Genomic DNA, 13722 nt, shown 5'->3' on the forward strand with positions numbered 1-13722 from the left:
TCTGATATTGAGTTACACTAGCTATCTTTCGGTTAGTGCTTTGATGGTTTATGGTTGATTGTTCTTTTATTTTCAACATATCTATTCTTTATGTTTAAAGTATGCTTCTTCATGGAACTCTACTCAATGCTATATGTCAGTCTGGATGGGAAGTGGGTATGGGGGGAGAATGGATACATGTGTATGTACGACTGAGTCCCTTCGCTGTTCACCTGAAACTGCCACAATATCGTTAAGCAGTTATACCCCAATCAAAATTAAAAGTCTAAAGTGTGAGCACACTTTGTTTATTTATATCTTTTTGTGAACCCCATGAACAATATGAAAAGGTAAAATGCTTCTGAACTGTGGTGTTGGAGAAGACTCTTGAGAGTCCCTTGGACTGCAAGGAGATCAAACCAGTCCATCCTAAAGGAGATCAGTCCTGAATATTCATTGGAAGGACTGATGCTGAAACTGAAACTCCAATACTTTAGCCTCCTGATGGGAAGAGCCAACTCATTAGAAAAGTCCCTGGTGCTGGGAAAGATTGAAGGCGGGAAGAGAAGGGGATGACAGAGAATGAGATGGCTGGATGGTATCACTGAATTGATGGACATGAGTTTGAGCAAGCTCCAGGAGTCGGTGATGGACAGGGAAGCCTGGTGTGCTGCAGTCCATGGGGTCATAAAGAGTCAGACGTGACTAAGGGACTGAACTGAACTGAACTGTGATTCTTATAAACAGCACAAAGTTTGCTTTTTTCCAGTATGGAAATTATTGTCTTTTAATTAAAACATTTGGTGTGTTTTCATTTCATGTAATTATGGAGTTGGTTGAGTTTAATTCAATCATATTTGTATTTCCTTTCTTTTTATTATTTATTTACTTTTATTTTTATTCCTATTTTTCCTTTCCTGTATTCTTTTCAATTAATTTTTATTTTTCTACTTATCTTTGCTATTACTCTTTTTCTATATATTTTAGTGTCATTTTAAAGAATTACAAAATACATTATTAGTTTATTACAATTTACTTTAAATTAGCCTTTCATGATTTCCTGAGAAATGCAATAATGCCACAAGTCCATTTACTGCTATCTGCCTTTTCTTCTGCTGCTGTTCTATATTTTACTTGTATATATGGTGTAGACATACATGACTCTTACTATTCTTGCTTTAAAAATCAGATTATTTTAAGAGTATTTAGCCTTTTACATTTACCCAAGTATTTACATTTTTCAGAGCTAAAAATTTCTTTTACCTCTCTGTTCTCTCATCTGAACTAATTTTGCTTCAGTCTGAAGAATAATATCCCTTTAGTATTTTCATATTATGGGTCTGTTGCTGATAAGTCCTCTCAGACTTTGTCTGTCTGGAAATATCTCTATTTTATTGTCAGTTTTGAAGGACATTTTCATTGGGTATGAATTCTAGATTGGTAGTTATTTTTTCCCAGTGCTTCAAGATGCCATTCAATTCGTTCTGGCTTTCATAGTTTCTCCTGAGAAACTCAGTAGTCTTTCTTATTTTTCATTACCCTGAAGGAAATGTGCTTTTAAAAAGAATCTAGTAACTTTCAGCATTTTGACTCTGATGTGTCTTTTGACTTTCAGCATTTTGACTCTGATGTGTCTGGACCTCATTCTTCTTGAACCTCAGTGAAGCTCTTGAATTCATGGCTTGGTGTATTTCATCTGAATTGGAAAATTTAACAAACATTACTTTTTTATTTATTGCTTCTGTTCCATCCTCCTTTTTTTGGGGCAAATTCTAATTGTACACATATTACAACATTCGACTATGCCTCAAATCTCCCTTCTTGCCTGTTCTTTATCTTATTTGTTTTTTTCTATACTTCAATTTGTATTTCCTACTGATTTGTGATTGAGGTCAACCTGCATTTACTATGTCCACAGTACTGTTAAACCAGGTAGAAGACGTCTTACTTTTGGATACCATATTTTTCAGCTGTAGAATGTTTATTTGTTTCTTTAAAAAGACGATTCTAAATTTCTATCTGCCCACACTGGCCATGGCCAAAGCTGGGGGCCACACATGCTCCAGGTTACTCCAAGGCAGGATGTGGAAACCGTGGCCAGACCACAGTGGGCCAGCTCCCCAGAGAGCACCTGCCATGGATACTCTTGCTATGACAGTGATGTCACAACGGGGGCCACAGCCCACCCAGGGCTGACTGACAGTCCTGTGTGCCTGGGAACTTGTTTCTGCCAGTACAGACTCTGTCTGTCTCGTTACCTTGTGCACCTCAAACGCCTTGAAATGGACTTGGCATACAGTGCTCAATAAATACCGCTGAATGAAACAATTAGTAAAGAGGACCTGTTCCTCAATATCAGATTTTGGATCTCCAAATCACAAGAGAAGGTGGACGAAACTGTAAGCTAAGTAGATTAAACTGTACTGTGAAGTATAATTGCTGAGAGAAACTGGCTGTAGCTTTCTCTCTTGTTACGGAATAAACATGAAGCCACAGTAACTCACTGGGAGGTTGCTTGTTGAGTATGGAATAGCAAAGAAAGTGGCTGGATGCTCTGAATTTTCACCCATGCCATGACTGTGGCATCTTAAGGCACTGATCTAGCTGAGAGCGGTCAGTCTGCATAGGATCTAGATTTGATGAGTTAACTAACTCAATAATATGTGCTGAGGACTTGCTATGTGCCAGAAAAGGTTACAGTAGAGAGCAGCAAAGACAGTGACACAGTCTCTGCACTTCAGTAGATATGGGAGGGCAGATACGAATAAAAAGATCTTGCCAGTAAATATAACACGAAAACTACGATGAAGCACCAGGAAGCCACTGCAGCACAGTGTCAAGGGCATGCAGAGCAACCAGAATTACTCGGAGGTCCCAGAAGGTTTTCTCGAGGAAAAAGGACTTGGACTGACCCCAGGGATGAGTAGGGGTTTAACTACACTCGGGACTGAGGGTGGGAGCAAAGACGGTTCTTGAGAGAGAGCAGCACGTGCCAAGGCCCTGTGGTGGGAGGGAGCACAGTGTGTTTGAAGGACAGAGAGGAAGGTCAGGGTGCTGCAGTGCAGCCAGGGAGGGAGAAGTGGGTGATGAGCCTGAAGAGGAGAACCCTTGCCAGGTCAGCCATGGCTTTGTAAGCCTGGCAGAAGACTGTCACCTTTATCCTTGTGGGAACTAGGGTGTCATTGAAGGGTTTCAGCATGGAGTGCTAAGGTCATATCTGTATTTCAAGAGGGGTGCTCAGGTGGCTGTATAATCTCTGATCAAGTCACTTTCTCTGGATAAGGCTGGAATAACAGAAAAATTGTATCCCTCTGAGTCCTTTTCCTCCTTTCTGATGTTCAAGGTTGCCCATTCCCCTTCTGCTAATGGTCTTCTTAAGGAGGGGATTTAATATAGCTAATTAAGTCTCAGCTTATGAAACGAAATCATATTTATGTCTCCCAAGGTCGCTTGGATGGGAATTTTGAGAACTGAAAACTCTAGTTACACAATTACCATCAATCTGTTGGGGGTATCCTGAGCATGTCTAGTGTGTGTTCAGTCAGTTTAATTACAAGAGGGAAATTCATAGCAACCCCATCCTGGGACACTTCACGAGCTAGGATGTGGTGAGGGCAGACACCAGGCTTCAAGGAGTGACAGGGGCAGCAGTGCAGAAGGTACCCTTGGGCCAGACCGATTATCAGCTGTTGGTTAAGAAGAGGAAGCCTAGTCTCAGCTGGAAGGGGGCAGTCACCTCCTGTCTTCCTTTCCCCTTTTATTTGGCTTGATTTCCACATTCAGTCATTAAAGCATCACTTTTTGAAGACAGTCAACTCGATAGGTCAATGAGTGGCATAAATAGGTGCCCTCACTTACTTGTGGGAATTACATATAGAGAACCCTCATCAGACTATGGGCTTCCCTGGTGGTTCAGATGGTAAAGAATCTGCCTGCAATGCAGGAGACCTGGGTTCGATCCCTGGGTCAGGAAGATCCCCTGGAGAAAGGAATGGACACCCACTCCAGTATTCTTGCCTGGAGAATCCCAAGGACAGAGGAGCATAGTGGGTTACAGTCCACGGGGTCACAAACAGTGGAACATGACAGAGCAACTAAGCATGCACTGGGGTACAATGATGGAGGCTCCAAGAAGGCGCATGAAGGACATTTAGGTGTTAATCTGAAGAGTCAGAGGCAAGCTGTAAAACTGTAAACTGTAAAATCAACACAGAAGGCTTCAGGATAGAGTCACTGTAGACACCACACATCCCCCTGGGTTGGTAAACTAATTACTAACGCAGTTGAGAGTGTGACGAACTCAGGGAGTGTGTGAGTCCCTGATGGGACAGGGAGGGGTGATGGACCATGGGAACTTGAGAAAGCCCATACTCCCGCCAGCTCCTCTGCCTGGAGTATCCTGGCCCCAGAGGCACGGCTGGCTCTGGACCCAGGGGAACCATGTTCACACACTTTTGACGCTAGTTGTATGGGGGTTTCCTCCATCAGGAAATCTTCTGCAACACCAGATGGGGCTCCTACAATCTAAATCAATTCTGGCACTGTCAACCTGGAGATAGAGAGTCTGATCCCACAGGTGGAGGGTGATATATCCCATAAGACTGCCTCCACCCCACTCCAAATGGCAATCACATGTCTAGCTTCTGATCAACTAGCTGTAAATCTAAGGTTCCCATGACCCCCTCCATGGGTTTGATGAATTTGTCAGAGTGGCTCACAGAACTCACGGAAACACACCTATCAGTTCATCAAGGGACACGATAAAGGACACAGAAGAATAACCAGATGAGGAGGTGTGCAGGGCAAGGTCTGGGAGGCTCCTGGGCACAGGGTGTCCTGCCTCTACGAAGCTGGGGTGTGTTACCCTTCTAGAAAAAGCAAGAGGATTCCAGAAAAAACATCTACTTCTGCTTCAATGATGATGCCAAAGCCTTTGACTGTGTGGATCACAACAAACTGAAAAATTCTTAAAGAGATAGGAATACCAGGTCACCTTACCGACCTCCTGAGAAACCTGTATGCAGGTCAAGAAGCAACAGTTAGAACTGGATATAGAACAATGGACTGATTCCAAATCGGGAAAGGAGTACATCAAGGCTGTATACTGTCACCCTGCTTATTCAACTTCTATGCAGATTAGTACATTATGTGAAATGCCAGGCTGGATGAAGCACAAGCTGGAATCAAGATTGCTGGGAGAAATATCAATAACTTCAGATATACAGATGACATCACCCTTATGGCAGAAAGTGAAGAAGAACTAAAGAGCCTCTTGATGAAGGTGAAATAGAAGAATGAAAAAGTTGGCTTAAAACTCAAAGTTCAAAAAATAGATAATGGCATCCGGTCCCATCACTTCATGGCAATAAATGGGGAAACAATGGAAACAGTGACAGACTTTATTTTCTTGGGCTCCAAAATCACTGCAGATGGTGACTGCAGCCATGAAATTAAAAGACGCTTGCTCCTGGGAAGAAAAGCTATGATAAACCTAGACAGTGTATTCAAAAGCAGAGACATCACTTTTCTGAGAAAGATCCATCTAGTCAGAGCTGTGGTTTTTTCCAGCAACCATGTATGGATGTGAGAGTTGGACCATAAAGAAGGCTGAATGTCGAAGAATTGACGCTTTTGAACTGTGGTGTTGGAGAAGACAACTGAGAGTCCCTTGGACTGCAAGGAGATCCAAGCAGTCAATCTCAAAGGAAATCAATCCTGAATACTCACTGGAAGGACTGATGTTGAAGCTGAAGCTCCAATACTTTGGCCATGTGATGCGAAGAACTGGCTCATTGGAAAAGACCCTGATGCTGGGAAAGACTGAAGGCAGGAGGAGAAGGGGAAGACAGAGGATGAGATGGTTGGATGGCATCACTGACATGAGTTTTAGCAAGCTCCGGGAGTTGGTGATGGACAGGGAAGCCTGGCGTGCTGCAGTCTGTGGGATCGCAAAGAGTCGGACACGACTGAGCAACTGAACAACAACCACCCTTCCAGCATGTGGCTGTGTTTGCCCACCTGGAAACTCTCCGAATCCCATGATTATTGGGGTTTCATAGAAACCCCCTCACACGGGCATGATCAGGTATTAACTCCATGTCCAGCTCCTCTTCTCTGACTTGGGAATGGGGTGGACGGAACTGAGATTTCCAGGCTTCTGATCAAGGCTTGGTCTTTCTGGTGGTAACAAGTCCCTACCGGGGAGCCACCCAGAAACCCACCCAGCATTGCTTCATTGTAACAAAAGAGGCTTCCAGTGCACCTATCACTTAGGAATTTACAAGGGTTCCAGGAGCTCCATGCCAGCAAGTGGGGGCAGAGATCAATATGAACATTTTCTATCACCTCACAAGACCCCAGTGCATAACACTTTATATTGGGATCTAACTGGCCTCTAAAGCACTGGGAGATGGATGAGTGGCAACTTAAAATTCAATTCATCAGATTCCCTGACTCTCCAAGAACCTGCTCTTTGCCTCTGGCCTCCCCCCACAGATCTACAGGGTGAGACAGGTCGGCATTTGAGGCACATGTCCTAGCTCCTCTGAGAGTTCTCATCCCACCTGTGGGCCTGGGTACCACGGATCCGCAGTGATGAAGGTGGGGAGTTCACTCCCAGACTAGATTTATCCCACTTACGAGCCCACAACCCTGAGGGCTATGCATTTGGTGGACCAGTGCATAGTGGACCCAGGGAAGTCACCACAGGTAGGCACGTTTCCTGGAAATCAACCCGGGTCAGCCAGCGTCTGCCTGAGGCCCGCCTGGACCAGTCCTGGCTGCTGGGGCTGGGCTCCTTGTCACAGTTCAGTTCCGCCCTCCGCCTTCCAAGCGTAAGCATCACTCACCTTTTTACCTCCTTTCTTCTTTCCTGGTCTGACTGATAGTTCCTTCTCTCTGTTCACAGCTAGTTTTAAGTTTTTTAGTTCCTGTCTCATCAGCTCATCAACCTAGGTCAACAGAAAAGATACTATGTTTTAGGTCAATTTGCCTGCTTTGTGTTTTCTTTGTGAGGTTAGAAACAGCTTAAATTCTGGGTAGGTTACTAACAGGACGTTATCAAAAAGCACTGCAGTCAAAGACTTTACTAGGACTTTGACATTAAAGCCGCTTTACCTGCGCTCTGATCTCCGACTCCAGCTCCTTCCGTTTGTCCTCCCTGATCAGTTCAGGGTCATAGTCCTGGGGGAAATTCCACGATTCGTCTCTATTCTTCCACAGGTCTGCACTCCAGAAGGAGAAAGAAAAAGAAGATGAATTTTTTTCTACCTGAAGACGAATGAAGGCAGTTTTGTGAAATATAACACAAACTCAATTTTCCACCCTATGTCCTTCTTCTCCACTTTCCAAATGGAAGAACTCTGCCTGTACAACGTCTAAAAAATAAAGAAGAAAACTGTTAACGTGAAAAGCTCCAATAACGAAGTATGAAACAAATGGTTCTCTTCCGTACCATTGTAGTCACGTACGGATGTGAGAGTTGGACCATAAAGAAGGCTGAGCACCAAAGAACTGATGCTTTCCAATGGTGGTGCTGGAGAAGACTTTTGAGAGTCCCTTGGACTGCAAGAAGATCAAACCAGTCAATCCTAAAGGAAATCAGTCTTGAATATTCATTGGAAATGCTGAAGCTGAGGCTCCAATCCTTTGGCCACCTGATGTGAACAGCCGACTCATTGAAAAAGACCCTGATGCTGGGAAAAACTGAAGGCGGGAGGAGAAGGGGACGACAGAGGATGAGATGGTTGGATGGCATCACCGACTCAACGGACATGAATCTGAGCAAACTCCAGGAGACAGTGAAGGACAGAGAGCCTGGCGTGCTGCAGTCCATGGGGTCCCAAAGAGTGGACATGATTTAGCGATTGAACAACAACAACAACAATTATGGGGTTATGGAATTACAGGTAACTGTTTTTTTTTTTTTAGGTAACTGTTTTTGTAATACGTTTTCCATTAGTTCTATTATTCAAACGATTCAATGAAATGGGAGAGACTTTGTTGCTAGTTCAGCTTACCCGTGATTTACCTTGGCCCCTATTAAAAGCCAACACTGAACACACAAGTACCCATCACTCATCCCGAATTCAACAGCTGTGTTTTTGTATTACTTTTGGGATGTTTTTGAAATCATATATATTTTACATGTCCCTTTGGCCTTACCCTGGCAGTTAGGAGGATGGTTAGAGGAAATAAGGGTAATTTTGAATCACTGGAATAAATGGAAATAAAGCTGTTTTCTCAGAAGGGGAATTCCAAATGTTCACAAAGGTGCAGACCCCTGGACCCTGGCCGTGGGATTGGAGGATCTCCCAGGGGAAAAAGACTCGCCAGTTGGGGAAGAGATCTCTTCCTTGAATTTGTGTTCAGACTGTGATGAAAATCTGCTGGAACCAAACCTGCAACCACCACGCAGCTGGGCCACTTCGCTGGAAGCTGGTCCCTGGGGGCACTGATGCTGTTCAGCTCGGGAGGGCAGTCGAGGACCACGGGGTGGCCCACCTCTGTCTGACGATGGCTACAACTGGGAAGAAAGGGGGCCTGTGCCAGGTCTGTACAGCAGGTGGTGAGTGACGGGGCGGAAGCTTCGCAGGCACAGCCTCCCCTGTGACCACTGATCCTGAGATAGACAGGAGTGTATCCCCCAACACAGCTGACCAAGCAGGGAGGGGCTGGCACTTACTCAACACCCAGAGGACAGTCACGGTCACAGACGGAAATGCATGTCTGGGTGCACAGGGAGCCAAGGGTCAACCCTGCAAGCAGAGGACAGAGAAGATTCTCAAGAGAGCTAAGTGGGCACACAGACGAGAAAGGAGGGTGGAATCTCTGGGTAAAGCACAGAGGCCGGGGGTGAGCAGAAGCAGCGAGAAAGGAAAGGAGGAGGGATGAGACGTGGTGGGAGCTGCAGATCCCAGGCGACAGAGCAACAGGGCCACGAGAGGCAGACACACAAGGGTGCACAGCCAGGCAGGGAATAGCCCCAAGGCTCCGGCCAGGGGACCCCGTCAGGGGGATCCCTCATCCTACTACTTACCAGCTGCTGGCCTTACGTGGTCCTTTGCTTATTAACAATCTCCATCCCCAAGGGGCGAGGGGCCAGTGGGACAGTGGCTGTGCTAAGAACACTTAAAAACACTTGTTTTTAGCAAGTGGAAGAGAGGACACAGGACCACGGGGCATGTCCTCTTACAGGGCTCTGAGTCAGGACCACACAGGACACAAATGGAGGGAGACAGGGAGCCCCGATTTTCCAGAAGTGTGGGTTGGGTGCACAAGCCCTGGGGGGACACCCTGATGCTGCTCCCAGAGGCTGGCAGGGAGGTTTCTGGAAGCCGAAGAGGGTCATCACAAACTGCTGACCTCACACAGGTCTGGTGGGCCGGCTCATTTCCTGGACTGCTGCCTGGGCAGAGGGGTTGGCCTGTCTGGATTTCAGGCCTGGCAAGGGTTCTCAGGTTGAGCAGTCTCCCCCCAGTTAAACTGAGGGCAGTGTGGCCCGCGCAGGGCTCCACCAATCCTAGGCCAATCTTAGGAAGATGGGAAGGAGAAATCTACCAGTGATGCAAAGTTTCAGGGGCAGGTTTTTGAAAAAGATGAGGTTGAAAGTGCCCAGATCTTTTCCAGGGTGACTCCTGTGGATTTATCAGAAAAAGATGACACATCACAAAGGTGGTGAAATTTTCATAAAATTGATGCACCCACAGGTTCTTCCCCAGCAGGCTGGCCAGGTGAGAGGTGGCCCAGCCACCGCTGAGGCTCAGACAGTGGGATGCGATGATGGGGCTGGAGGGGCTTGGGGGTGTGCCTCCTGGACACCTATCAGAGGTGAGGCGAGGGACCTCCCTGGTGGTCCAGGGGCTGAGATGCTGCGCTCCCAGGGCAGGGGGCCCAGGTTCCATCCCTGGCTAGGCAACTAGGTCTCATATGCCACAGTTAAGAGTCTGAATGCCACCAAGAACCACACGCTGTAAGGAAGATCAAAGATCCTGTGTGCTGCAACTAAGACTCAGCCAAATAAATAAATCTTTTTTAAAAAGTTCAATTAGGGCTCCCCCGATAGCTCAGCTGGTAAAGAATCTGCCTACAATGCAGAAGACCCCAGTTCGATTCCTGGGTCGGGAAGACCCTCTGGAGAAGGGATAGGCTACCCACTCCAGTATTCTTGGGCTTCCCTTCTGGCTCAGCTTGCAAAGAATCTGCCTGCAATGTGGGAGACCTGGTTCCATCCTTGGGTTGGGAAGATCCCCTGGAGAAGGGCACGGCTACTCACTCCAGTGTTCTGGCCAGGAGAATTCCATGGACTGTCTAGTCCACGGGATGACAAAGAGTCGGACACGACTGAGCGACTCTCACTTCAAGCAGAATCACCACCCCGATGGGGGAGGTAGCCAGCCTGGGACTGCTGGAACAAGACAGATGGCGGCCAGGTGCGGCAGGGATGGGCACACAGGAAATGACTGGAAAGCTGGCTCTGAAGAGTCATCACTTTGAATAGTCATTCCCATGGACACTGTCAGCAAGAGAGAGCTATCCTGCTCATCAGTGTTCAGGGCAAGAATGCATTGCCTACATGGTCTATACCACCCCTTTGATGTGAAGAAATGTCTAAAGTCATAAATATCTGAGCGTTTCTTCTTTGGCCTGAATCCCCCAGAAGGGGGATTTTGCAGTGAGCTTGTGAGGTGTGAGTACATGAAGGGCGGTTAATTCATGGGCCTGAAGGCAACTGCTCCTTCTCTGTGCATTTTCTGAAATCTACATAAGCTTACTCTGAAATGTAGGAATAATATGGGTTTAAAATTCTTTTTTATGGGTTTAAAATGGTAAGTTTTCCCCCTTGAAAATATAACTGCGCTAAAATGTTCTATTCGTCAATACCACTGGGACTTTTGTGCTGGGTCAGTGGTAAAGAATCCACCTGTCAAGTTCAGTTCAGTTCAGTTCAGTTGCTCAGTCATGTCTGACTCTGCAATCCTGTGGACTACAGCACGCCAGGCTTCCCTGTCCAATACCAACTCCTGGAGCTTGCTCAAAGTCACATTCATTGAGTCAGGGTACCATTCAACCATCTCAGTCTGCTGAATAGGAGACGTGAGTTTGATCCCAGGGTCCGGAAGATCCTCTGGAGAAGGACATGGCAACCCACTCCAGTCTTCTTGCCTGGGAAATCCCATGAACTGAGGAGCCTGGCGGGCTGCAGTCCATGGGGTTGCAAAGAGTCAGACAGGACTTATCGACTAAGAAACAACACTCAGCAATAACAATAACAACTCTCTTCTAACAGATGATGACTGAATCTTGGTTGATGATTAAATCTCCTCGAGCAAAACCCACCTGCTTTATTAAGATCTTTTAGAGCAAAATAGCTTTGTTATTCAAAGGAAGCCACTTTGTTTTCTCAGGGGATAGATAAGACAGGAAGCAATGCATTTAATAATGAAAGGGACCCAGAATATTCAACAGAAAGGAAAGCAAGATACGACTGTTTATGTGGAAGCAGTGGCACCTCGTGACATCCTCACTCTGGAGCCGCGACTCTGATTTACAGATAAAGCAGTTCCGAGCAGCCTTCGTGGGTTTTACCTAGAGGTTATGTAAACAGACCTAGTTTTCCACTGAAACTTTGTTTTTCCCCATGACACTTTTGCACAGGGCACGTCTTGATCCCTTCAAGAATTTCATGGACATTTATAAATGCAGGAAGCTATTCATGGCTCTCAAAGGGAAACAACGGCCCGCTCTTTCCTGTAGCAGAGAACAAGTTTTTCCTCTGAGAGTGGGAGAAGCCAGAGCCGGCGTAGTTTTCACCTGCTCAGAAGCGGACAGAGGGGGCATAAAGTCAGTGATTAAAATGCTAACACTTCGTTTGAGAAGGAAAGCCTTTGATTTTTACGAAAAGAATGCTCAGATGAAGACACTGAATTTCTGTAAGTTACTGAAGACAGGATGGATATCTCATCAAACACCCCAACAGTCAACGAGCAAAATCATGGTTCATTTTCCTTCTCCCGAGCGGCTTGTAGTTTTCTTAGCCTTGATGGGATTGCAGGGTAATTACACACAAGGAGTGGGTTGTTTTGAGAGCTTTGCTGGGCGGGTACATGGGCTTCCCATGGAACGTGAGATGTCCCCCAAGTTAATTTTTATCAAAGTAATGCGTGTACCTTACAGTCAGGCTATGGTTTTTCCAGTGGTCATGTGTGGATGTGAGAGTTGGACTATAAAGAAAGCTAAGCACTGAAGAATTGATGCTTTTGAACTGTGGTGTTGGAGAAGACTCTTGAGAGTCCCTTGGACTGCAAGGAGATCCAGCCAGTCCATCCTAAAGGAGATCAGTCCTGGGTGTTCACTGGAAGGACTGATGCTGAAGCCGAAACTCCAATACTTTGGCCACCTCATGTGAAGAGTTGACTCAGTGGAAAAGATCCTGATGTTGGGAAGGATTGGGGGCAGCAGGAGAAGGGGACAATGGAGGATGAGATGGTTTGATGGCATCACCAACTTGATGGACACGGGTTTGGGTAGACTCCGGGAGTTGGCGATGGACAGGGAGGCCTGGCGTGCTGCGGTTCATGGGGTCGCAAAGAGTCGGACACGACTGAGCAACTGAACTGAATTGAAGTCAGAGAGTATTAATTTAAAAGATTATAATTTTTTAAAAACTCTGCCTTCCAGTTACACCGTCCAAGGGCATTTATTCCTACATTCATTTGTTCATTTTTTTTTTTTTTTCTGAGTTTGAAAATTGTAATTTATTGATGAAAGTGATGTCGCTCAGTTCTGACTCTTTGAGATACCCCATGGACACCAGGCTCCTCTGTCCATGGGATTTTCTAGGCAAGGGTACTGGAGTGGGTTGCCGTTTCCTTCTCCACATTTGTTCATTTAAAATGCATTGTCTAGATTCAGATTTATCCATAAACCTGATTTATTTGTAAATTATGAAAATCATGCCCTGTCCCTGGTGGCTCAGACAGGAAAGAATCTGCCTGCAGTGCAGGAGACCTGGGTTCAATCCCTGGGTTGGGAGAAAACCCCTGGAGAGGGAAATGGCTACCCACTCCAGTATTCTTGCCTGGGAAATACCCCGGGCAGAGGAGCCTGGAGGGCTGCAGTCTATGTGGTCGCAAACAGTTGCATGTGACTGAGCGATTGATATACCTGCCCGGTCCTCGTAGACCTGTTGCCCCCCTGTGGGGACATGGAAACACACCCCTGGAAGTCAGGTGGAGGTGAATACTGACTGCGGCTCTCGGGTGGGCACAGGTGAGGCGGGAGATTGTCATCCCACCTGGGTCTCAGGGGAGGCCTGAAGGGACAAGCAATCCAGGCAAAGGGAACAGAAGGCACGACAGCTCGGAGGTGTGAGTGTGAGCGGCTTGTGGGAGGAAGAGCAAGGGGCCTGCGGGAGGAGGACGCAAAGGTCCAGCTTCATGGGGGCTCTTCCGGCTCTTTCTCTATTCCTTTCCTAACGTCTAGATAACACGCTTATTACTGCTTCTTCTTCTTAAGTCCCAGCCTTTTCTTCCAATAATTTATTTTTAAATTTTTATTGGAGTATAGTTGTTTCACAATGTTGTGTTAGTTTCCACTGCACAGCAAAGTGAATCAGCTGGGCCTATTCCTGCAGCCCCTTTTTCTTGGATTTCCTTCACATTTAGGTCGCCACAGAGCACTGAGCAGAGTTCCCTGCGTGGTACAGGACGTTCTCATCAGTTACCTATCTCATACATACAGGAC

At 46.3% G+C, this 13722-nt stretch overlaps 1 protein-coding gene across 1 annotated transcript in view; it reads right to left on the minus strand.

Moving 5' to 3' along the window:
* Positions 1 to 13722, minus strand: part of IQCA1 (IQ motif containing with AAA domain 1) — a 180070-nt gene that overhangs the window by 67509 nt on the left and 98839 nt on the right. Inside the window, exons 10-11 of the mRNA XM_065930694.1 lie at positions 7096 to 7202; positions 6828 to 6929 (exon numbers count right to left, since the gene is read on the minus strand). Of these exons, the coding sequence (XP_065786766.1) occupies positions 6828 to 6929; positions 7096 to 7202 (209 nt within the window). The remainder of the gene's footprint in view (positions 1 to 6827; positions 6930 to 7095; positions 7203 to 13722) is intronic.

The sequence above is a fragment of the Muntiacus reevesi genome, chromosome 1 (assembly GCF_963930625.1).
Source record: "Muntiacus reevesi chromosome 1, mMunRee1.1, whole genome shotgun sequence".
Classification (NCBI taxonomy): Eukaryota; Metazoa; Chordata; class Mammalia; order Artiodactyla; family Cervidae; genus Muntiacus; species Muntiacus reevesi.